The 24,745-nt window shown below is 70.0% G+C and overlaps 2 protein-coding genes across 3 annotated transcripts; one reads left to right on the top strand and one right to left on the bottom strand.

Moving 5' to 3' along the window:
• The first annotated feature begins 1,907 nt into the window (after positions 1 to 1,907).
• On the top strand, positions 1,908 to 23,337 carry RARA (retinoic acid receptor alpha). Of its 2 annotated transcripts, XM_051794650.1 has the most exons (9): positions 1,908 to 2,188; positions 8,817 to 9,105; positions 19,702 to 19,850; positions 19,972 to 20,113; positions 21,011 to 21,171; positions 21,259 to 21,435; positions 21,512 to 21,716; positions 21,907 to 22,065; positions 22,503 to 23,337. In XM_051794650.1, the coding sequence occupies exons 2-9, from the start codon at positions 8,928 to 8,930 to the stop codon at positions 22,712 to 22,714; spliced, it is 1,383 nt and encodes a 460-aa protein (XP_051650610.1). In that variant the 5' UTR covers positions 1,908 to 2,188; positions 8,817 to 8,927; the 3' UTR covers positions 22,715 to 23,337. The 2 variants fall into 2 exon arrangements, with proteins under 2 accessions (XP_051650610.1, XP_051650611.1); XM_051794651.1 differs by lacking the exons at positions 1,908 to 2,188; positions 8,817 to 9,105 and adding an exon at positions 14,810 to 14,969 and having other exon boundaries at positions 22,503 to 23,336.
• Positions 23,338 to 23,996: 659 nt separating this feature from the next.
• On the bottom strand, positions 23,997 to 24,720 carry GJD3 (gap junction protein delta 3). The gene has a single exon (XM_051794691.1). The coding sequence runs from the start codon at positions 24,718 to 24,720 to the stop codon at positions 24,001 to 24,003; it is 720 nt and encodes a 239-aa protein (XP_051650651.1). The 3' UTR covers positions 23,997 to 24,000.
• Between the last annotated feature and the right edge of the window lie 25 nt (positions 24,721 to 24,745).

The raw sequence follows: 24,745 nt of genomic DNA, 5'->3' as shown, positions 1-24,745 counted from the left end.
GGGACACGGCCCCCCTGGCCGTGCCAGTGCCAGCCCTGGCTCTGCTCTCTGCTGCAGTGGATGAAAAATCAATGGCGCAGCCGGATCCAAGCACGTGGGTGCCGGAGCTCCCGCCTGGGTCCTCCATCAACGCGGGCTGGCAGTGCCACAGCAGCAAGGGGACACCCCAGGACACCGGGGTTGCGGCGGCGTGGGGAGGCCAAAGGGGCCGCCGCCATCCTGTCCCCCCACCCTGCACACGTGTGCCCGTGTCCCCCAGCCCCGCGCACACACGTGCCGTGCCCACGGGGCCGGGCAGTGCCCAGCTGTGCCGTGGGCAGCCCCGCGGGCGCGTGTCCGGCCGCACAGCCGCCCGTGCGCACGGTGGGGGCCCGGTGTCCCCTCGGCGGTGTCCCCGGTGCCCCGGCTGCCTCGCTGTCCTCCCTTGCACTCTCCTTACATAAGCGGCCACGTGGCGGGCACGGCCGCCTCCCGCCGCGCCGTCACCGCCGGCACCCAGATTCCATCTGACAGCCCCTTTCCGCTCGGCTGCTCCCGCCTGGCACCGGGGCCGGGGGTGTGGGGCAGGACCCCACACGACCCCGCCGTGCCACCACCGGGCCCGTGCCGGGCAAGGGCCGTGGGACCTCGGCGGGACCGGGGACGCGGCCACCCTGTCCTGGTGGCACCTCTGGCCGCGCCCTGGCACTCACCGCCCTCCTGCCCATCCTGGGGCACGGCTGGGCCTCGGCACCACGACGCCACGGCACGGGCTGGGCCTGGGCCCCTTGGCAGGGTGGGACCCGACCGGTGATGGGCTCAGCCTCCCGTGGGGCGCTTGGGGGTCCCCAGTGGGGGTGCAGGGGGGGTCGGAGCGGCCGCCGAGCACATCTGGGAGTGATTTGGCACATTCCTCTGGGCTGAGCACACGCCGGCGCCGCGGCCTCAGTGTGCGGGGATGGGGCCGTGCCGGGTTGGGGGTGCCCTGGCCTGGCTGCTCCCGATCCAGGGGGTCCCACCTGGCCCTGCTGAGCACACGGGGGAAACTGAGGCACAGGATGGTGTTCAGTGTCCCAGTGGGCACCACCCTCCTGTGTGGGAGCTGCAGGGCCTGACAGGCACCCAGGGGTCTTGGGCAGTGTGGGGGTAGCAGGACCCCCCTGGGGTGTGTGCTGAGGCTGCCCACACTGTTCATAGGTGTCTCCCCAGGGGAGCTCCTGCCCCTTTGTCCCCTCGTGTCACAGGGTCCAGGTTGTGCCAGTGGGTGCAGGTCTCTTGGTGTCCCTTCTGGCCTCCCAGAGGGGTGGCTGGTAGCCTGTGTCTGTGTCCGTGTCCATGTCCACGTCCGTGTCCCTACCCCCATCCTGGCATAACCATCTCTCCTGGGGACAGACAGACCACCAGGTACTCCCTCCCTGGGTACAGAACCTCTACACACCCAGGGGTACCACGGGTGCTCTCCAACCCTTCCCCTGAGCCTGAGGAGGGGCCAGCTCAGGGACTCTCCATCCCTACTCCCCCCATCCCTCTCACCCCTCTTCCTCACACCCCAGGGAGCACCCATCCTCCGTGTTGGTGCTGCAATCCTTCACCCTGAGGGGTGACCACGATGTCCAGAGGCAGGGGAGGGGGCAGTGGGATGGGGGGCGGGGTGGTGTTGTCAGACCACTTCCTCCTGTATTTGGGGGGGGAAGAGGGGCACCCAGCTTGGGGTGCGCGGCCCCTTTAAGAGCCCCCCCCCCCCAGCGCGGCGCGCGCACCCACTTTCTCCCCTTCCGCTTTCTGGAGACTTCAAAGAGTTACAAAGCGGCGCCAGGCCCCGCCCACGCCCCGCCCCCCGCGGCGTCCCATTGGCTGGCGGGGCGGGCCGGGGGCGGGCCCGGCGGGGAAGGGGCGTGTCCCCCCGCCGCTCCCCCCCTCCCTCCGCCGCCGCCGCCGCCGCCGCCGCCGCCGCCCCGCCCGGCCCAGCCCCGGGTAAAGTTTCCCCGCGAGCACATGACTCGCAATGGCCGCGGCCGCCGCTCGGTGAACCCCCCCGGGAGCCCCCCCCCCACCCCTCCCTCACCCCTCTAAGCCGGAGCGAACCCCCCCTCCAACCACCCCCCCCCCGCCCCGCCGCTTCCCGGTGCCGTCGCCGTCGCCGCCATGCAGCCACCGCCGGGAGCTCGCCGGGTTTAAGGATTTCGGTGTTGGACCCTCCCGCGAGCAGGTAATGAGGGGCCCCGGAGCCACCCGTGAGGCGGTGGGGAGGGAGGGTCTTGGTGCGACTCCGGTACCGCCTCTGGGGATCCCCCTCCGGTAACGGGGGATCCGGGGGATCCCGGGGTTCCCGCGGGGGGGGGGGGGCAGGGACCCCGCTGGGCTGGGGCTGCCGGGAGCACCGGAGCCGGAGCCAGTTCTGGATTGTGGCTTTGCCCCTCCGCTCCTACCCCGGGCTCGGGGGCGCCGGAGTCCCCCCTCCCGGTACCGACCGCCGGGGCTCTCCCGAGCGGCCTCGCTGCGCCCCCACCCCGGCGAGGGCTCCGGTGCCCCGCACCGCACCGGGGACCGGGGGGCGGCCGCGGAGCGCGGTGCTGGGGGTGCTCCCCTGGGATTACCGGGCCCCCCCTGGGGCGGGCGGCCACATTCCCCCCCACCTTCCCCCGGCGGGGGGGGGGCCGGGGCCGCTTCCCCTTTTCGGGGTGCGGCGGGGCCGGGGCCCGGCAGGGGAGCGGGGCCGGGGGCGCGGGGGGCGGCGGGGGCCGGGGGGCGGGAGCGGCGTCTGCGCCGTTTCCTGGCCGGCGGGCGGAGGAAGCCATCGCTCTGCGCGGCTGACAGGGCGGCGGCGGGCGGGGGGGTCGGGGGGGCCCGGGGGAGCCGGGCGGGGGGCGACGGGGCCCGGGGGTGGGGGGGACACCGCCCGCCGCCGCCTCCCCCGCCGCGGCAGCTGCCCCGGCGCCGTCCCGGGGGCGGCGGAGCCCCCGCGGGGTGTGGGAGGGTGGGGGGTGCTGCCCTCGGGGAGCTCAGCGAGGGGGACCCCCCCGGGCACGGGCAGCAGCGCCCCGGGCCGCGGAGGGGCCGGGGCAGAGCCAAATCTGTGCGCCTGCCCCCCAAATCTGTGCCTCTGACCTTTGACCCCGTTGGTGGCGGGGCCGCCCCGCAGCGCGGCGGGTGCTGGGGCGATACGGGGGTTCCCCACGCCGGTCCCCCCGCCCCGGGATGCCGGGCAGGCACCGGCTGGAGGCTCCGGGTGCGGAACCCGCCGCCGGCCCCGCGCCGGGATTAGCGGGTGACGGCTCGGTGGCTTAGCGGCCCCGCGGCCACCGCTCCCGGGCCATATGTCACCCGTGGGCCCCCACCCTGCCCTTGGGGGTGACCTTGCTGCGGCGCGGGATGCGCCTGCTCCCGTGGGTGCCCGCGCCGGGGATGCCCGCGAGTGCCCCGGTGGGTGTCCGGCCCCTTTGCCCACCACTCGCAGCCCCCCCAGGTGACGCGGTGACACGGCCACCGCCTGCGGGGTGGCAGGAGCAGGGCAGTGCCCTCTGCCCCATCCAGCAGTGCCCGGTGCCTGTGGCTGCCCCATCCCACAGGGATGCCCAGCTGTCCTCACACACCTGCTGTGTCCCTGCGCTCTGTCCCCGTGGCCACAGAGCCTGGGGATGGCCCGTGCCACCGCCACCGCCTGCCCTGCGGCGCTGGGATTCACCATCCCGCCGCTCCGCATCTATTTATATCCTGGAGGTTCTGGCGTGACAACGTGCCACACTCAGCTGCGCCGGCCATGTGCCCTGAGCCACCGTGCCCTGAGCCACCGTCCTGGCGATGCCCAGTGCCGATACCAGCGCTGCTGCCGAGGGGATGGCTGGGCTCTGGGGTCCCCCAGCCCTCTTTGGGGTGCTGCTGCAACGCGTCAGGGCTGTCAGAGCTGTGTGTCCTCTGCGGTGCAAGCCTGGAGAGCCGAGGTGCCCCATGCCACGGGGCACCCTGTGCCACAGGGCCCCCTGGCAGTGCCAGCCCCGGGGGGGCCGCGGCGGACGCGGGGGGTGCGATCATATCTGCGGTGACACATGTGCTGATTACGGAAAATGGGTTAATCTCCCTGCGGCTGGAGGCGGCTTAGCGGGGGGTGGCTCGTGGCAGGGCCCGGCGAGGGGCCGCGTGCGCCCGCCGTGGCCTCCGCTGTCCCCGCTGAGCCCCGGCTGCCAGGCTGTGACAGGGGACATGGCGAGGGGACGTGGTGGTGGCACACGGCTGCCCGCCCGCCCACAGCCGGCCCGGGCGCGACGCGGTGGGTCGTGGTGGCTGCGGAACAGGGCGGTTTGGGCCCCCCAGGTACTCCAGGTCCTGGCTCCTGGGAGCCTGCCCAGGCCGGGGGCACGGTGCCACCAAATCCCGGTGTCCGGGGGTGTCGCGCGGCCGCCTGCCCGCCGGGTCCCCCGCGCTGTGTCCCAAGCGGCCCCGTGCCAGCTGCACTTGTCTGCCGGCTGTCGCCGAGCCAGCGAGGGCTGTCTGGGGCCGCGCTGTTCCCGGCACGCCATTCCCAGGGCGCCGGCTGCCGCCGCAGCCTCGGCTAAAAACAACCGGGGCTGCCGCGGGCGGCTGCCAGGACACCATCCCCCTGCTTCCCGAGAGCCCGCAGGGAACCGGGATGGGACATCCTGGGACCCCCTGGGATAGGGCACCCCGGGACCCCTGGGCCTGCAGATCCCTGCGCTCATCCTGAGGGTTGGGATGCAGGGTGGGGATTGGGCTGGGCCTGGGGGTGTCCCCTCATGGGCAGGCAGTGGTGGGTGTGAGTGAGGGTCCCCAGGGTACTGCGGGGCCACCCAACGGTGTGAGAGGCTGGTGGGTGGACTGACCTGGACACCGCTGAACCTTTGGGACTGGCCTGCACCTCCTGCAGCACCCATGGCACAGCCAGGCCTGAGCAGTGCCGGTGGTGGCCTGGCACAGCCATGGCCATCCTGGGGGCCGTGGCGGGGGCCGGGGCACCTGTTCCCGCAGAAGAATGGCGCGTCTGGCGGTGGGTGCGGGAGGTGTAACCGGAGCGGCGCGTTCCTGGCGTAACCGGAGTCGGCCCGGCCGCGACAGGTGGAATTTCAGCGTGTGGCTCCCGGCAGCAGCGGGATGTGGGGTGCCGGCGCGAGGACCCATGGCATGGGACCTGCAGCCACACCTTGGGGTGCCTGTATGCCCCCACGGGGTGGGAGGCCAGCATGGACATCACCCCTGCTGGCGTGGACACCGTCCCTGTGGGCCAGCGTGGGGTCCCTGGGCCCGTGTCCATGCTCAGGGAGTGGCAGTGGCCCATCGTGGATGGTGACTGGCCTGCAGGGTGTCACCGGTGCTGTCCAGGGGCCTGTGGTGGGGCTGAGTGAGCCCCTGGATGTGCCACTGCCCCTGGGGAGCAGTGGGATGCAGGTCTTGGGGTCTGCACTGGCCCCAGCACTCCCAGATTCCCGGTCCCAGCAGCCCTGACTCTGGCACACGCTGCCTGGCCGAGTGTGTGCCGCTGGCTCTGGCCGTGCCGCAGGCTGGGCATGATTCACGCCTGCCCGGGGACGTGAGAAACGTGACGGTGACTCACGGTTGAGAGCTTTGGGGATACAGGGAGGGGGTCTCACTCAGCGGCCCTGCCAGGGGGGCACCTCACCCCACGTGCACGGTGCTGGCTGGGCCGGGGGGGCCGGTGGTGGCTGGGGGGGCAGCGGGGCCAGCCAGGCCCTTGGCCTCGCGTGCGAGGCCACCCCGGGCTGGCTCTGCCGGCAGCGAGGAAACCACAGGCTGCGACCGCAGTGGCTCCGCGGGCGCTTCCTGCCCTGCCCCGGGGCTGCCACCCCGTGCCCCCCCAGCCCAGCACGGCACTCTCACCTCTGCCCACACGCCCTGGGGGCAGCTGGCACTGGGAGGTCCCTGTCGCCTGTCCTGGTGAGGACGGGGGACATGGGCAGCAGCCCCTGCCAGATTTGGGGAGTGCAGGATGCTGGGGTGGTGGACACTGTGGTGGCACCAGGGGCAAGGGACTGGGGAATGAAGTGGCAGGTCAGCAGGGTGACAGGCTCTGGGGTGACAGGGGAGCGGAGTGACAGGCTCTGGGGTGACAGGGGGTTGTAGCAACTGGGCCAGGGCTGAACTGAAACCTGTCTGCCTGGGAATCGAGAGTGGCAAGGGGAAGCTGCGGTTGGGAGCGCGGTGCCCGCCGGCGTGACAGGAAGGGCTGGGTTGCTGCCCACTGCCCTGCCAGGCACCCCCGAGCACCCCCCAGCCCCACTTGCCCCCCTCTGCCGGGGGGGCCAGGGCGGTGCCCCCGCTCACCGGCGTGTCACATCCGCTGCCATCGCCGTGTGCCCCGGCAGGAAGCCTGGCTGGGTTTGCGGGTGTGACGTGGGCACTGGGCCTGGGGGTGCTGCCTGCACCGGGGGCTGGGGGAGCCCCTGGGTGGGACAGGGTGCAGCTGGCTGGGGTGGTCATGAGGAGGGAGTGTCGTGGTGCCATCCTGCTCCCTCTGCAGTTGGCATTGGCTGTGACAGAGGGGGGGAGCCCAGTGGGGCTGTGGGCACTGAACCCAGCCTGGAGGGTCCCTGGGAGTCACTGTGAGGGGCTACCTTTTTGGAAGGGGTCACTTTAGGGGCTGTGCCAGGGCTTCATGGCCTGTCTGGGTGTGCACGGTGGGCTTCGTGCCCTCTTTGGGGTCATGGGGGGATGGTGGCTCCCCCAACCATGTCCCCTGGCCGTGTCCTCCCCAGGCTCTGCCCCCCCCAGCTGCGTTGCTGCCAACCCTGGGAATGGCTCCGGTCTGCGTGTCCATCCGTCCGTCCGTCCACTCCCGGGGGCCACCCCCGGCCTGGGCGGGAGGTTCCTCGTGGCTGGATTTGGCCCGGGCCCCGCGGCAGCGTTTTCCACGGGGCTGGAACGAGACGCTGGATTCCAGGAAGCTCCGGGCCCCGTCCAGCTCCTGCAGGGACTGGAGGAAAAGGCGTCGGGGCGGGTGAGCGTGGGCCCTGCCGAGGGGCTGTGCGGCCCCTGCTCCCCGGCTCTGGGGGGCTCTGGGAGCACAGCTTGGCCAGGACACCCAGGACCTGCATTTGGAGCACCCAGGACCCGCATTTGCAACGCCCGAGACCCTCCAGTTGGGGAGCAGCCGTGTGCCAGGAGCAGTGCTGGCACGTGGTCCTGTGGGAGCTCCCATGGGTGCTCCCATGGGTGACAGCTCCTCCTGCCCACCAGGACCCACGGGAGCAGCACCGGCCCAGATCCCTGGACTCTCCTGGCCACTGCTGGTCCTGTGGAGCGTTGGGAAGGGGCAGGGGGGCCTCTGGCTGGGTTGGGGTGCACAGTGGCCAGCCTGGTGGCGTTGGCCTCGCTTGGTCCCAGGCCGGCAGCGTGCAGGGGGGCCGGAGTGGGTTGAGTAATTGGGCCCCGGCACGGCTGGCGCAGTGCCCAGCGAGCACTTGGCACCGGCAAACATAAACAGTTCTTCCCGCGCCTCCCTCCCTGGGCTCCCCTCAGCCAGCACGACTTGGGAGCCAGGGCCTGGCTGGGGGGGCCACAGGCAGCCCCCCACACCGCAGGCTGGGATCCCTGCACTGCCCTGGGGGGACCCCACGTGAGGGCTGTCCCTGGGCAGATGCTGACCCGGCATCCAGCACCGTGCCTGGTGATGCCCATGGGAATCCCGCGTGCGCTGGGACAACCTGGGCTGGGGAGGATGTGACCCCCACCCAGCCACTGCTGGATGCCCTCCCCGGGGATGGCTGGACCATGGGTCTCCTCGTGGGTGCTCCCCATGGGTGGAGGGCAGTGCTGGGACGATGGGTGCTGGTGTGAGCTGGGAGAACGGGGGTCCTGCCTCCAGTGGGTGCACCCAGCTGGGTGCTGGGGGGGCGGGCAGGGCCATGCCCATCCCGGCCCCTCCCCAGCGCCTCGCCGGGCGGCCCAGCCTTGTTCCTCTGGATCCTTTTCCGCCTCCGCGGGGCCGGGAGCCAGCACTCTCGGCAAATAAACAGCCCCCGCCGGGCCCCGCGCCAGCGCTTAAATAAACAGCCAGCCCGGGATTGTGAAAGCCCCGCGCCCCCCTCCCCACCGCCCCCCGACCGGCCTGGGCCGAGGGGTCCGTGCCCACTGGCCTGGCGTGGGAGCTGCCAGCACATGGCACGTCCTGGCACATGGCACGGGGCGGGGGCTGCTCCGCGACGGGCAGAGCCCAGCCCTGCGAGGGGCGGCCGGGCTGAGCCCCCCGGTGCTGTCCTGGGGGGCTGAGCCCCCTCCTGCCCGAGACTGGGTGGCTGAGCCCCCTTGCGCTCGGTGCAGGCGTGGGGGGAGCAGAGCCCGGGCGGGTGTGTGGCCGTGACGGCAGAGCCGGGCTGGAGCAGAGCCGCTGTCCTCAGGGGACCCCGCTGTGCCCGTGTCCCCCCCCCCGCCCCCAGCTGCCTCGCAGCCCCCCAGGCTGGGGCACGAGGTGCTGCCCCCTGGGACCTGCCCTGTGCCCCGGCTCCTATGCCAGCCCCGGGGGAGCAGGTTTGGGGCCGCGGTGTGGCCGCTGGCCGGAGGGGGTGCCCTGTGGGGCCACAGTGTCCCCAGGCCGTCCCCACACCGTCCCCTCGTCCCCCCCTCGCCGCTAAGCCGGGATTAGCGAGCTGCGCCTGCCGGTGCCGCCGTCCCGGTGTCGTTAATCGGAGGGATCGGCGTTAATCCCGCAGGGAGCCCTGGCCCCGGCCGGCTGCGCCCTCCTGGGGCCGGGAGGGGATGTGGACCCGGGGGGGCCGGAGGAACTGAGGCACGGATGGTGGGTGCCCCCGCGGGGTGGGGCTCGGGGGTCCCAGCCCCTCTGCTAACCCCCCTCTCTGCTCCCCCCGCAGCGCCACAGGACCAGCGTCACCAGCGAGGCCAGCCCGGCAGCGGGGCACCCGCGGGCCCCATGCCCTGCTCGCCCCCCGCCTGAGAGCCCCCCCGCGCTGGAGACCCCTGCCATGGCCAGCAACAGCAGCTCCTGCCCCACGCCGGGCGGGGGGCACCTCAATGGCTACCCCGTGCCCCCCTACGCCTTCTTCTTCCCGCACATGCTGGGGGGGCTCTCGCCCCCCAGCACCTTGGCCGGCATCCAGCACCAGCTCCCTGTCAGTGGATACAGCACCCCATCACCTGCCAGTGAGTACTGCGGCCCCGGGGAAAGTTGGTGGGGCCCCCAGGGCTGGGGGGGCGTGTGGGGACCCCTCTGTGCCAGGGTCTGTCCCCAGCGTGGGCCACAGGTCCCTATCCCAGACTGTTGCTCCAGCACTGGTCCATGACCTGTCCTGGGGCGGTGGCACTGGTGAGGGGGGGTCTCCCTGCTCTCAGCCACACCCCTGGGGATCTGTGTTTGGGGTGCACCAGCTCTGTGACACAAACTTTGGGTGCTTCTCCCCGTGTGTTCCCGTCAGTGCTGCTGGGGAAGCCGAGGCAGGGGGCGGGCAGTGGCCCTGCCGGGGTGTGTGTCATTAATTGGGGTGGCACGGCCACCTTCATTAGTGGCTGTGTTATACCCCAGTTATTAACGGCCCCGCAGGCCCTGGTCAGGGTGTCCCCGGCCCCACCGAGGCCATGCTGGGTGCCGGGGGGGCTCAGTGGGTGCCGTGTCCCCGTGGTGGCTCTTTGTTTGCCGGGGGCCGCCATGGGGGAGGCGATGAAGGCGATGAAGGCGATGAAGGCGATCATCATCGCGGCTGCTCCCGATTCCATTTCCCCGTGACAGGGTCGTCCATCACGGCCCTGGTAATCACCGCCTGCTGCGCCAGCAGCTGGGAGCCGCTGGAGGTGGGCTCCCACCCGGGGTCCCCCTGAACCAGCACCCCTCAGTGTGCCTCAGTTTCCTCGGACGCTCCCTTGGGTGCCGTGGGGTGGCTGCTGGACCCTTCCCACCGCAGCCCCACAGTGAGCGGGTGCCCGTGCCTGTTCCCGAACCATGTGGCATTGAGTGCCCCGCGGCGCCCGCTGTCAGGGAGAACCCTGTGGGTCGGGGTGTGGCGGGGCCCCCCCGGCCCGTCCTTGGCCCCGGGGGCCGGTGCAGGTCCGGGCAGGGCCAGCCCTGGGTGCTGTCCCCCGCCGGAGCCGCCCCGGCGGCGGTGGGACCCAGTGGGACCAGTTCAGCGACTGGGTGTCGACGGGTGGGGCCACTCCCCCGCGCTGGCTCTGGGGCCATTCCCAGCGTGTGGGAACAGGCTGGGGGGGCCGCCTGTGTCCCCCCCTTCCCTGACACTGGGGACAAGGCCACGGGCAGGGCTGGAGGGTGCCCTGGGGCTGATGGGCGAACCGTGCCTCAGTTTCCCTTTGTCCTCCACTGGGTGCCTGGTGTCCCGAGGGGGTGTAGAGGGTGGGGGCACTGTGTCTGCCCCCCCTGTAGCACCCACACAGCCTGGCCAATGACATGTTTGTGTAGGTCCTGCAGTATTGGGGTGTCCTGCAGTGCCACTGCTCTCGCTCCTGGTGCTGCAGCTGGCAGGGAAGTGCTGGTGTCTGTGTCCTGCCTGGGAGGGCTGCGGGGGGGCCCGGTGCCTCCACCCCCTCCTCACACATGTCCGGCCCCACCACCGGCCCACCCTCGCCAGATGTGCTGCAGCTGCGCGGCCCCGGGGCCCATCTGACTGGGCCGTGCTGGGGGCGCAGATCCCCCCCAAGGTTCCACTGGGTACCTCAGAGCGTACCCAGAGACAGAGATCTGGTGGGCTGGGAGCTGCACGTGGGCACGTGTGTGCTCACCTGACGGGTGTGCATGTGTGTGCCCGCGTGTGCCCGCTGTGGGGGGTGTGTGTGTGTGCGTGGAGTTGTGTGTGCTGCTTGCAGTGCTGGTGTGTGTGTGTGTGCACAACTGGGACTGTGTGGGGTGTGCACGCCTGTGTCACGTGTGTGTGTGTGTGTGAGTGTGTGTGAGTGCCTGCTGTGCCTGTGTGTGCACAACTGGGACTGTGTGGGGTGTGCACGCCTGTGTCACGTGTGTGTGTGTGTGTGTGTGTGTGTGAGTGCCTGCTGTGCCTGTGTGTGCACAGCTGGGGCTGTGTGGGGTGTGCACGCCTGTGTCACGTGTGTGTGTGTCAGTGCCCGCTGTGCCCGTGTGTTAACGCCACACACAGTGTAGCGTCACTCAGGTTCCCATGCCAGGTGTGTACATGCGTGTCAGTGCATGTGGCAGTGGCAGGGCTGTGCCTGTGCCCTCATCCCTGTCCCTGGGGGCTCAGTGTCACCTGGCTGTCCCTGGGAGTCCCCTCCCCTTGTCCAGTGCTGGCCTGTGGGGGATCTCGGGGGGCCAAGAGGGGCTCCCTGTGCAGCCACCCCCTCGGACCCTCCCTTGCCCTGGTTCCCAGGCTGTGGGAAGTGGGACCCCAGCCCAGCCCCCGCTGCAGGCGGGCCCCCCCCAGCCCCACTCCGGGCTGCCGGGACGGGGGGCCCCACGCCTGGGCTGGCCTGTCACCCTACCCGCTGGCTCCGGTTTCCTCTGCGCCGCAGCCGCTCCCCCGCAGCGCCCCGTAATTAATTAATTTTTAAAAATTAATGAGCAAAACGTGCTCCCTGAAGGCCGGGGGCCGCGGGTGGTGGGGGCCGCGGGGCTGCGGGGCCCCGCTCGGGGCAGGGGCCGGGGAGCCCTGCGGGGTGCGGTGCTGGGGACCCCCGGCCCCCCTATCCCTGCCCCCGGAAGATTGATGAGGCGCTGGGCCCCCGGCCTGGGAAAGCCCATTAGGCGGAGGTTCTCTATCACTGTCAGGGGCCGGGGGGAGCTGCCTGCTCCAGCCGGGAATTCGCCGGGCTCAAAAGCGGCTGAAGGGGATAAATGGGGTCTTTTGAAGTGGGCGGGTGAGAGGGGGGCTGCGGGGGGCTGCGGGGCCTGGGGGGGCTGCGGGGCCCCGAGGTGCCGCCATGGCGATGGGGGAAGGGGCCGTGGCCAACACCCTGTACCCCAAGGCTGGGCTGGGGGGGGGAAATTGGGGGTCCCAGGCATCCCTGTCTGTGGGGGTGTGACCCTGCCCTCCCAAAGCCACCCTTTCTCGGCACAGCGGGGTCCCTGTGGGGTCCCCATGGGCTGTAGGGGTTGTGTTTCCATCATGCTTTTGGGGGCATCTTGTGTCCCCTCGGAGCATCATCCTGGGAGCGGAGCCAGGAGGATGTGGAGCTGGGGGTGCTGCTGGTGGGGGCCCGTTTTGGTGTCCAGGCCGCTGGTGGGATGTGGCTCAGGGCGGGGTGTCCCCGTTCTCCTCACACCGCGGGGCTGCGTGCGGGGTGTCCCCTCGCCCAGTTCCTCTTGGCTCTGGAATTAAGGTTTGGTTTTTTTTTTTTTTTAATCTCTGTTTCTTCCTGTTGCCGCCGACGCGGGACTGGAGGGGATGCGGGACGGGAAGGGATGTGGGAAGCGGTGCAGGAAGCGATGCGGGTCGGGAAGCGCTGCCCGTCGGGGCGGCCGCCGGTGTGCGGGCACGGCCCGGGCGCGGTGCCACCGCCCGCGTCCCCTCCGCCGTCCCCTCCGTCCCCTCTGCCGTCCCCTCCGTCGCAGCCACATTCTTTCCAGCGCTGGTAAATGAGTCAGAGCAGACATTTGTCATGTTCGCTGCAGGAAGTTGGAGCAGCGCTGGGCTTTTGTTCGAAACCTGCTGGCTAAGCAAAGCCCGACTTGCCATTATTATTTAAACAGGCGCTGCCGCGCTGCGCGGCCCCGCACGCACACACGGGCAGACAGACACGGACACACGGACATACAGACACGCGGGGACACACTGACACACAGAGACACGCGCACAGGGACATACAGACACGGACACATGGACATACAGACATGGACACACACACGGACACACAGAGACACACACACACAGGGACATACAGACACAGACACATGGACACACACCGACACACAGAGACACACATGCACACATGGCCATACAGACACGGACACACGCATGGACACACACACGCAGACGTACAGAGACGCACACATGGACGCACACATGCACACATGGACATACAGACACAGACACATGGACACACACACGGACATACAGACACGGGCACACGCACATACGGATGTATAGGCATGGATACAAGGACATACAGACATGGGCACACAGACACATATATGCAGCCGTACACACATGGACACACAGACACACACACAGACACACACAGACACACACATGCATGCACAGCTATGCACACATGGACACACGTGCATGTACAGCCACACGTGTGCACAGCCACACACATGCACACATGCAGCCTCACACGGCACCAGGAGTGTGTGTGTGCTGTCATGGGGGGGGGTTGTGCATACAATGCCATGTGTGTGCTCACTGGTGTGCCCACGCACACACACACATCCCATGCACACTCCCTGCCTGCCACATGTCCCCCTGCAGGGCCGGGGTGTGTGGCAGCACCCACATCCTCCCACCCGTGTCCAGCTGTGCACACGCGCGTGCTCCTCCTGCCCACGGCCTGTGGGGGTTCAGAGGGGCCCCTTTCCCTCCAAGGGCACCCCTGGGGTGGGCAGTGTGGGATCTGTGGCGTGGCAGAGGCTGTGTGCCTGCCATGGAGCGGGGGGGTCACCACTGCCACCGCTGCGGCGGGAAGTGGCACCCCCGGGGCCTGTCCTTGGCGCGTGACTGTCCCTGCTCTGTGCAGGCAGCGCTGCCACCACTTGGGGGTCCCTGGGTTCGGGGTGTCACCTCCAGCAGGGCCCTGTGTGCAGGGCCAGCGTGGTGGGCAGTGGTGGCACGTGGTGCTCTGTCCTGCGTGGGTCATGCAACACGTGTAGAGACAGCGGGATGTGCGCACACACACACACACACACACACACACACATACACGTGTGTGTATGTTCACAGGCTCAGCTGCCCCCGTGCTCGGTGGGACAAGGTGTCACACACACGTACATGTATGTGCAGGAGGTTTGTGCACACGTGTGTGCACAGGCTGTGTGTGCACACGCACCTCCCCGTGCACCCGTGTAGCGGGAGCACACGTGGCCCCGCTGCAGTGGCGATGCAAACACGCGTCACGCAGCGAGAACATGCGTGAACACACATGCACACGCATGTACACAGACACACACCACCCCTCGGGGGGGGCCGGGGGTCAGGCCGAGGTGAGCCCTTCCCACGGGTTCACCCGCAGTTCACCCGCATCCCATTAGGCAAATGAGCCGCGGCTGCCGGGCAGCCCCCGGGACCCCCCCGGGACCCCCATCCCCCGCCCTGCTCCATCGGGCAGCCCCCGACCCCCCCCAGCCCCGTTGTGAGCCCCTCCCCGTCCCCCCCCCCGTGGCGCTGCCCCCTCGTGTCCGTGTCCCCCTGCGCGTCCCTTTCCTCCTGCGTGTCCGTGCCCCCTCCGTGTGTCCACTTCTCCCCTGCGTGTCCGTGTCTCCCTGTGCGTCCCTTTCACCCCGCGTGTCCGTGTCCCCTCCCCGTGTCCCCACGCGTGTCCGTCACCCCCGTGCGTCCGTGCCCCCACGGCATGTCCGGGCCCCTCTGCACGTCCGTGTTCCCGCCCCCGCGCCCCCCCCCGCGTGTCCGTGTCCCACGTCCATGTCCCCTCCCGTGCGGGTGCCGGGGCGGCCCCGCGGCGCGGAGCGGGTTAAGCGCGGGGAGGCGGCGGGTGCCGGGAGGGACCGGGGCTGGCGGAGCCGCAGAGCCGGCGGGGCTGCGCCTTCCTCCCCTCCCCCCGCCTCCTCCTCCTCGTCCTCCTCCTCCCTCTCCTCCTCCTCCTCCTCCCTCTCCTCCTCCTCCCGCCGCCCGGGCGCGGAGCGAGCGGCGGGGCCGCTCCGCGGGGCGATGGACGCGCGGCGCGGGGCGCCCCGGGGGCGCGGGGGGGGGCACTGACCGCCCGGGGCCGCCCCGGCCGGGGGAGCCGCCCCCGCCGCCCCGGGGCCATGTACGAGGGCGCGGCGGTGGCGGGGCTGCCCCCCGGCCCCTTCCTCCGCATGGATTTCTACGGGCCGGGCCCCCGGGGCTGCCCCCCCCGCCGCCCCCCGCCCTGGAGCAGCTCCGGCCGCTGTAGGTACCTGCGCGCCGGGGGCGGGCGGGCCCCTCACCGCCGCATCGGGCCGGGGGGAGCGGCCCCGAAACCCGAGGGGGGGGGGGGACGGGACTGCGGGGCTGGGTGCGGGGTGCGGGGCTGGGTGCGGGGGGCTTGGCCGCCGGCGGGGGGCTGAGTTGGGTGCTGGTCTTAGGGGGGTGCGGGGTTTAGTCCCCCCTCAGCCCCCTCCCCACCCGCTCCTTGCGCAGATGCCGCCGGGCTCCGTAAACACCCCCGTTCTCATTTCGGGGGGAGTCGGGACACCCAGGCCGAGTCCGGTGAGGGGGGCCCGGGGGGCCGCCTCTCGCCCTCGCTTCCCGCAGCGGGGTCCGGGCAGCGCCGTCTCCGCCGGGAATTTCGTTCCCTCCTGATAAAGGCTCCGGGAAAATCCAATTAACTACAGACGGAGCCGCCGCTGCTGCTCAGGCGAGGGGGAGCCCCAGCCTGGCCTCCCCACCCTGCCGGGGATCGGGGGGGTCCCCCTGGGCCGGAGGGTTCTGGGTGTGGGGCCCGACCAGTCTTGTTGCCGCTGAGGGGTCACGGCGGGGTGTCCCCCGTTGGTCCCCCCTATCCCGTGCTCTGTGCAGAGGGGGGGCACAGGGAGCGTGGAGACGCTGCTGCACCGGGGTGGGCAGCGGGGGGACACGGGCAGCGCACCCCAAGTGCCGACCAGCCTGGGGACTCCCCCCAAAAGGGAGGCTGTGGGGCCCTGCTGTGCTTTGTGCCCACGGCGCGGGGGGCGAGTGGGGCTTGGGGGGGCCGGAGGGGTCCCGCGCCCCCACAGTGGGCAGCCGCTGTGCTGGCACTCAGGGGCCACCACAATGGCCTGGGGAAAGAAAGTCCTGCTCTGTGGAACTTTCACCCCGACAAGGGCAGGGGGGTCCATCGTGGGAGGCCCATCGTGGGGTGCCCGTGGCCGGCGCTGCCCGGGGGGTGCGTGGCCGTGGCCCCCCCATCTCACTCCCCCCATTGTCTCGGGGCCGCTCGACCTTTGCGCTGGCACCGAGCGCGGCCGAAGGGCCTTTGTCTGCGCTGGGGACACGCGGGGGCTCCCGCTGCCTCTAAAGGCGGGGGCTGCCTCCGAGGCCCCGCGCAGGCAGGGTGGGCAGGGGGGTCCAGGGCTCCAGTGCCACCCCTTAGCTCCAGTGCGCCCCTTGGCTCCGACTGTCCTGAGCAGGGTAGCTGGGGGCTGTTGTGCCCCTTTGTGCCCCCCCTAGTCCGGAGCCCCCCCGTGGGCCGCGGTGCTGGGTGGACGCGGGTCCCCTGCCCAGGCCAGGGCACCTCGGGGCCCTGGTCACGGTGACCGTGACCCGGCGGGCGCGTGGGCGGCGGGCGCTGGAGGGACTCCCTGGCAGGGTGCCCCGTGCCCGACGTCACACGAGGTGCCGTGTCTCCCCAGCCCCGGGGGTGCCAGCCCGCGGCAGGGCTCGCTGCTGTCGGGGCCGTGCCGTGCCTCAGTTTCCCCAGAGGCGGCTGTGGCTGTGCCCGCTGGCCCCGTGGCGCTGGCAGCTGGCCCGGCGCGGCCCTGCCCTGCCCTGCCCGGCGGGACATAGTCGTGCTGGCACAGGGGCCAGAGCTGCCCCGGAGGGCACGGGGAGCCCGCCCACCCTCCCCAGCAGGGCAGGGGCCACACCACGACCAGGGAAACTGAGGCACAAGGCAACCCCCGAGGGCAGCGGAGGGGCTTGTGGGAGCCCACCGAGGCAGTGGGCACCCCCTGCCCGTGGGGGGCTGTATGCTGCAGGGAGGGGTTTGGGGTGCTGTGGGTGTTTTGGGAGGGTATGTGTGTTGGGTTGTGCGTGGCACCACCCTGCTGGGCACGGGGTGGCCTCACATGGCCTCGCAGGAGCTGTGGGTCACAGATGGGTGTGTCTGGGGTTTGGGGAGGCCAGACCCTGGTGCTGGCGGGGGGCAGAGCCCGGGTTCTGGGTAGGATGGCCCCTGGGGACCAGGCAGTGACCGGTGGACGTGGGCAGGACCAGGCGCCCCCACACACTAGGGCACCCCATGGCTCAGGGCTCCCGGGACCCTCTTCCCTCCCCCTTCTCCTGCAGAGGCGCAGGAATCTGGGGCACGTGGGATCCTCATCCGCAGGGAAGCTCTGGGTGGGCGCCCACCCTCCTGTGGGGCCTGTGATCCCTGGCACGGCACTGCCGCCACACCGGGCCCGTGGGGACCCCCGGTGACCCCCGCTGCGACCCCTGGGTGGGCTTTGCCCCCGTCCCCCCGCTCCGCCTGCCACGGTCTGTCCCGGAGCCATGGCCGGGTGCTGGCGGGGGTGGCGGCGGCCCGGGCCGGGTGTCCCCGCGGGCTCTGGCACACGGGGTGTCCCCGCGGGCGCTTTCCCACGCCAGGGCGGGGGTGCGGGTGTCGGGGTGCCCCGGGGTCCCCCGGCGCGGGCAGGAAGCAGCCGGCGGGGCCGCGGGCGGGGGCGGCGCGTTCACCCGGGATCCGGTGGAGCCGCAGCATCTGGTCTGCAGCTGGAGCCGCGCTCCGCTGCCGTGGCCGGGGGGGATGCCGGGGTCCCCCCTGCTGCGGGGGGAGCGGGCTGGGGGAGGGGGCGAGCCTGGGCGTTGAGGTCCCCCGTGTCCCCAGCTGCACCCCCTCACCGAGCCCCGCGGGAGCGGGGGAGGTTTGCACCCATCCTGCCCGCTCAGCACCTTTGGGTGCTGCTCCGTGTCCTCCCCAGGGCGCGAAGGGCACCCAGGCCCGATGCCACCATGAGCGGCTCCCGAGGAGCTGGCCAGGCTGGCGGCTGCGCCTGTGCCCGTGTCCCCTCCGCGGTGGCACCGCAGTCCCTTTGCCGGTGCCGGGGGTGGCAGGGGATTCCCAGGGTGCTGGCGCAGCTCCGCCAGCGCAGGGACGCGGGGGGAGCCGGGTCCCCTCCCCCCTCTGCACCGAGCACGTCAAAATCTTGTCAAATCCGCGTTTTGTGAGTGCAGCTCTCCACGAGGAAGTTCTTAAATTATATAAAAGAGGCGATAAATTATAGACGACGTTCGCTCAGTCACTTTAATGGCTCCGCTCCCTCGAGTGGCAGCGGTGATTTATTCAGCGCCGCCCGGGAGCTCTGCCCGGCGCGCTCGCCCCCGCGCCCGTGTCCCACCCCGCACGCCCCCTCCCGCCCTGCACACTCGAATCCCACCCCACACACTCATATCCCACCCCACACGCTCGTACCTCACCCCGCACGCTCACACGCTCCTCCGTGCCCACATATCCCACCCCTCACGGTCCCCTCGTGCCTTGCACGCTCCTGTCACACCCCACGCGCTCGCCCGTCCCTGCTGGAGCCTGGGGACAAGTGCCAGGGGTGGCTTTATCCCGTTGTCTCCTCCCTGGGCCCATTGGCGTCCCTGGCCTTTGGTGAGGGGCTGTTGGCACAGCCCAACTGGGGACCCCCACCTCTCACCCATCACCCCCCCTGGTCCCCCACCCCACTGGGACTCCTCCTCCGGGGTGGGTGTCCCTGCCTGGGCCTCCTGGCGGCTCCCCAGCCCTGGGGGGACTCGGGCGGCTGTGGGGCCCTTTTTGGGGTGCAGGGGCCGGCAGAGCGGGGGGGGGGGGGGGGCCGGGCTCCCCCGCCGGGCCCGGCCTTTAATATCCTGTTTGACTGGTTCGCTTGGCTCCGCTGCAGAAAAACATTCGCAAACATCCCGGAGCAGCCGGGAGCTCTTTAACCCCTGCCTGGCTGTGCCCCGTGCCGGGGGGGCACCCCGACTGTACTGAGACCCCCCCCAGTGCCAGGGGCTGCACCCCGACTGTGCTGAACCCCCCAAGTGCTGGGAGTGCACCCTGATGGTACTGAACCCCCCCAATGCCAGGAGCTGCACCCTGATGGTGCTGAGCCCCCCGCCAGTGCTGGGGGTGCACAGGGATGGGGAATGGGGCTTGGCCTGGGGGGTTCAGGCACCTCCCAGGGGATCCTGGAGGACAGAGGTGTTCCTGTGGGGGCAGGAGGGAGCTGGGTCATCCCACAAAGTTTTCGGGTGCAGGAAGGGAGCAGGAATGTCCCAAGAAGTTTTGGGGTGCAGCAGGGGGAACTAGCACATCCTAAACAGGTTTTGGGGTGCAGGAGGGGGAACAGGCACAGCCCACAAGGTTTTGGGGTGCAGGAAGAGGGGACAGGAATGTCCCATGAGGTTTTGGGGTGCAGGGGGCACTGGCTGTGTCCCCCATGCTCACAGGGCCATTGCAGCTCATGGTGGCCAGGGGTTACCCTCAGAGATGTCCCCTGCCAGGGGACTGTGGGGTGCCAGCTGGGTGCCACTGTGCCCATCCCTCCTGGGGGCCATGTTTTTGCTGTAGGGGGGTCCCACTGTACATGTGGCCACATGTGTGAGGGGATGTGTGGCACTGATGCCTCCCCGTGCCAGCCCTGCACCCCTCTGTCCCCCCATCCACCGGCAGCACCGCCCAGACTGGGGGCTCCTGGGATCCCAGTCCTTTTCTTTGCTTTTTTTCCCCTTTTTTTTTTTTGTCTGCCTGAATTCCACATCGTCTCCGTGACCTGGAAATGTCACGTTGCATCTTCCCAGCTCGCGTCCTCTCCCCGCTGGCCCCGCTCGACCTGGCGCCGGGGCCGGGGTGGGCAGCGCAGGGCCGGGGCTGCCGGGACCCCCAGAGCCTGGGGATACCCCTGGGGTGCGGGGTGGGGGGTCCCTACCTGGAGGGGGCTCCGTGCCCTGATTGCCACCCGTTTCCCCACAGCGGTGGAGACGCAGAGCACCAGCTCGGAGGAGATCGTGCCCAGCCCCCCCTCGCCCCCGCCCCTGCCCCGCATCTACAAGCCCTGCTTTGTGTGCCAGGACAAGTCCTCGGGGTACCACTATGGGGTGAGCGCCTGCGAGGGCTGCAAGGTGAGTGCTGCCACTGTCCCCGCTGTCCCCACTGTCCCCACAGTCCCCACAGCTCCCCGGGCTCCCTGGGGTGCCCGGGGTCCCCATGCTGGGTGCTGACCGGGGCGTTTGGGGTCCCCAGGGCTTCTTCCGCCGCAGCATCCAGAAGAACATGGTGTACACGTGCCACCGGGACAAGAACTGCATCATCAACAAGGTGACGCGCAACCGGTGCCAGTACTGCCGGCTCCAGAAGTGCTTCGAAGTCGGAATGTCCAAGGAGTGTGAGTATGGACAGGGACGGGGACAGGGATGGAGTCGGGGATGGGGTCACTGATGGGGCAGTGTTGGGGACACCCTGCCTGGTGTCCCGGTTGGGGGGCTCCGGGTGTGATGGGCCATCCCAGCAGCCCCCACCGTGTGCCCAGCGAGGCCCCGGGGGTGGATGGGGACCCCCTGGGATTGTGTCACAGCTCGGCAGTTGCCCGGGCAACGCGTGATTGATAGTGTCAGAGATAAATGATGCCGATGAGGCCTCCTGGCTCTGCTGGCAGTTGTCATGGTGCCCGGCTGTGCCCCCGTGGTGGGTGCCCGGGGGCCTGGGCTGCAGGGGCACAGCTGCCTCCCCGAGTCCTGCCCCATCTGCCAGCCCCTGGGGGCCCAGGACCCCCGAGAGGGGCTGGCAGAGGCTGGGGGAGCTGGGCACTGCAGGGGGAGGGGTTCAGCATCCCAGGGGCTCACCCTGCACCTACAGGGGGTCCAGGCCCCCCCAGCCCACAGAGGCTGAGCCCCTTGGGGCCAGGGCTGCTCCCAGCTGCTCCCCCCTCCCCAGCTGCCATCCCTGGGGTCCCCTCCATGGGCCCCTCACCAAGTGATGGCTCAGCTGCCATTTCTGTCCCTGGGGTCCTTCTCTGCTCTGTTGGCTTAGCAGAGCAGAGCTGAGCACAGTCCCCATGGTGACGGGGGTGGGCACCCCCCAGGGGTACAGGGTCACCCCTAATTACTCCTAATGACTTGGGGGTTGTTTTAAGGAATCCACTGGTCACTTGTCACCATGGCCCTGGTGGCAGGTCCCCATCGTGCCTTGAGGGGACAGAGCGTGGTGGGGCTGAACCCCCCCATCCTGGGCAGGGTCTGGGTGGCTTTGGGGACAGGTGACCCTGACCCTGCTGTCCCCACAGCCGTCCGCAATGACCGGAATAAGAAGAAGAAGGACGTGCCCAAGCCGGAGTGCTCAGAGAGCTACATCATCACCCCTGAGGTGGAGGAGCTCATCGAGAAGGTGCGCAAAGCCCACCAGGAGACCTTCCCCGCGCTCTGCCAGCTCGGCAAATACACTACGGTGAGTGTCGGGGGGTCCCAGAGGGGCTGGGGGGGCTGGGGCGGGCGGCACCCCCTCCGTGCCCTCACCCCCCACCTCCCGCTGCAGAACAACAGCTCGGAGCAGCGGGTGTCCCTGGACATCGACCTGTGGGACAAGTTCAGCGAGTTGTCCACCAAGTGCATCATCAAGACGGTGGAGTTCGCCAAGCAGCTCCCTGGCTTCACCACGCTCACCATCGCTGACCAGATCACCCTCCTCAAAGCCGCCTGCCTCGACATCCTGGTGAGTGCAGGGACAGGGACAGGGAGGGGATGGGGAGGGGACACCAGGCTGAGCCCCCCCGGCCTCGCCCCTCCAGATCCTGCGGATCTGCACGCGCTACACGCCGGAGCAGGACACCATGACCTTCTCAGACGGGCTGACGCTGAACCGCACGCAGATGCACAACGCGGGGTTCGGGCCCCTCACCGACCTGGTCTTCGCCTTCGCCAACCAGCTGCTGCCGCTGGAGATGGACGACGCCGAGACGGGGCTGCTCAGTGCCATCTGCCTCATCTGCGGAGGTGGGTGCTGGGATGGGCCCCTGCCCGGCGCCCCCCGGGCCCCCTGGGCTGTCCTCCCCCAATGGCTGAGCAAGGAGACCCCATATAGAGCCCAAATGGTGACCCCACAGGAGCTGGTCTGAGTCGGGGGCAAGGGGGGATACCAGGATGTGCTGCCCTGCATTCTAACCACTGTGTGCCCACTCCCCAGACCGCCAGGACCTGGAGCAGCCCGACAAGGTGGACAAGCTGCAGGAGCCACTGCTGGAGGCGCTGAAGATCTACGTGAGGAAGAGGAGGCCCAACAAGCCCCACATGTTCCCCAAGATGCTCATGAAGATCACGGACCTGCGCAGCATCAGCGCCAAGGGTGAGGCTGAGGAGGGGGCGGCCACTCCTGTGGCTCTGGATCCTGGGGAGCATCCCAGGGATGTTGGTGGGCCCAGGTCACTCAGCATCCTCTGGAGGGGACAAAGAATAGGGGGACACCCCCAGCACTGCACCTTCCAGGGATGCTGGGGAGGGACTGTTGTCCCCAGCACTCAGGGACCAGTGCAGATAAAGGGGTGCCAGTTTGGGGGTGTCGGTTTTGGCCGTCCCAGTTTTTTGGGTGCCAATTTGGGTGTCACAGTTTTTGGGTGCCACTTCGGGAGGGGTGCCAATTTCGGGGTGCCGTTTTGGGGGTGCCATTTTTGGGGTGCCAATTTCAAGGGCACTGTTTTTTGGGGATGCCAGTTTTTAGGGGTGCTGGTTTGGGAGCGCCGGTTTTTGGGGGTGCCACTTTGCTGACCCCGAACCCTCCCGCAGGCGCCGAGCGGGTGATCACGCTGAAGATGGAGATCCCGGGCTCGATGCCGCCGCTCATCCAGGAGATGCTGGAGAACTCGGAGGGCATGGACACACTGGGGGGGCAGGCGGGCGGCCCCCGCGGGGGCAGCCTGGGGCCCCCCCCGGGCAGCTGCAGCCCCAGCCTCTCGCCCAGCTCCAACCGCAGCAGCCCGGCCACGCACTCGCCGTGACCCGCGCCCGGCGCGCACCAGGACAGAGCCCGGCACGGCCGGACACGGCGGGGGCCCCGCGCCCCGGCCCGGCTGCAGCCCCCCCACGGGGCGGACTCCTCGGCAGCCCCCCCGCCGGAGCGGCCCCCGCGGGGAGCCCCCCCAGCCCCGGGCCCAGCGCGTTGGTTGAGTCACATTTCAGGGGCGCGGGGACCTTCGGCCGCGGCCCCGGGGACGCCCCGGCCCCACCAGCACCAGCACCCACGGGATCGCGACCACCGAGCCACTTCTCCCCCCGCCCCTCGCTCCGCCCCGGCCGTCCGTGGTGGGGGGGGCACCCCGGACAGCCCCGCACGCCGAGGAAGCAGAGTCATTTAAAAGAGAAAAGAAAGCAAAGTATATATATATAAATATCTATAAATATCTATAAATACGTTTTAAAACCTTTGTAAAAGTTTGGAGGGGTTTTTAGGCCTGTGCAGGTGGAGGGGGCACGGCGGGCGCTGCCGGGGGAGGGGCGGGGGGGGGCACACGGTTTATTATTATTAAATTTTTTTTTTTGTTGTTGTTGAGATTTTAGTGGATTTAGAGTCGGGGGGCACCGGGCGGGCCCTGCCCCGGCCCCCCCAGGCGGGGAGGGGGCTGTGGGGGGCACGTGGCAGTGCCAGCCCCGGCCTCGTGGGGAGGGGGGGGCCCGGCCCTGCCGGCACGGGGAGGATGGGGGGGAGGGGGGACGGGGTGGGGGCTGGCTCCAGAATAAAGTTTATTTATTCTAGTGCCTGGCTCGTTCTTGTTGTGGGGTACTGGGGGAGGTTGGGGTGCAGGGGTGGGGAGATGGCCAGGCTGTGGCACCCCTGCTGGAGGGAGGGTTCTTTGCTGCAGGAGGGTACCCCAGGACCCCCCCATCTGCCCTCCTGGCTCTGGCCATCCCCAGAGGCTGGGCTGGAGCAGAACCCTTTGGGGTCCCCCCAGCATCCCAAAAGCTCTGCCCTTCCCAGTCCTGATGTCACACTTATGTCTCCCAATGCCCAGGGCCAGCCTGAGAGCATTTGTGACACCCCCAGCACAGGGTGTGGGGACAGCCCTGGCCCCTTGTGCCGGGCTGGGGGCAGGCAGGGTGGGAAGGGACATCCCTGCCACTGCACAGGGATGGGACCTGTTTGTCTTCCTTTTGTCCATATTTTTTTTCCAGCAGCTGCCAAGAGAGGCCCATCCACCGCCCATAACAGGAACCGGGGGGCACTGGGGGCACCGGGGCCCGGTTGACACGGCCACGGCTCATGGCAGCAGTGGCAGCCCGGGGCCGGTTACACGGTGAGGTCCCCCCGTGGGGGGGGACAGCACGGCTCTGCCACAGCCCCCGCCGGCTGCCCGGGTGCCGGGCCCCGCTCCTGTGGCCGGGGGCAGCAGCCAGCCCGCACCGGGGGGCCCTTGCGCAGGAGGTGGGCGAGCTCGGCCAGGCTGAGCAGCGCCGAGACCAGCCCCACCACGAAGTAGAAGTGGATGAAGACGGTTTTCTCGGTGGGGCGGGACACGAAGCAGTCGACGTGGTGCGGGCAGGGCCGGCGGTGGCACACGAAGAGCGGCTGCACCCTGAAGCCGTAGAGCAGTGCCTGGCCCAGCAGGAAGCCCAGCTCGGCGGCGATCCGGGCCACCACGCTGCCCACGTAGAAGGGCTGCAGGCGGCGGGCGCGCTGGCCGGGGGCCCCCCCGCGCCCCGGCTTGGCCGCCTGGTGCACGGCGAAGATGACGAAGAGGGCGGCGGGCGCCGAGAGCACGACGACGTGGAAGACGAGGAAGCGATAGTGGGAGATGGGGAAGGCGGCGTCGTAGCACACGGGTTTGCAGCCCGGCTGCTGCGTGTTACACACGAACTCCTCCTGCTCGTCCTCGAAGACGTCGCTGCCCACCGTGGCCAGGACCAGGATGCGGAAGAGGAGCATCACCACCAGCCAGAAGCGGCCCACCATGGGCGAGTGCTCCTGCACGGCGTCCAGCAGCGAGCTCAGGAAGCCCCACTCGCCCATGGCCGCGCTGTGGGAGCGGGGTCAG

Source organism: Manacus candei, unplaced genomic scaffold (genome assembly GCF_025592945.1).
Source record: "Manacus candei isolate 608988 ecotype Guabito, Panama unplaced genomic scaffold, ASM2559294v1 h1tg000040l, whole genome shotgun sequence".
NCBI classification, from domain to species: domain Eukaryota; kingdom Metazoa; phylum Chordata; class Aves; order Passeriformes; family Pipridae; genus Manacus; species Manacus candei.
The sequence above is the reverse complement of the archived record's forward strand: the minus strand, read 5'-3'. Positions and strand labels throughout refer to the sequence as shown.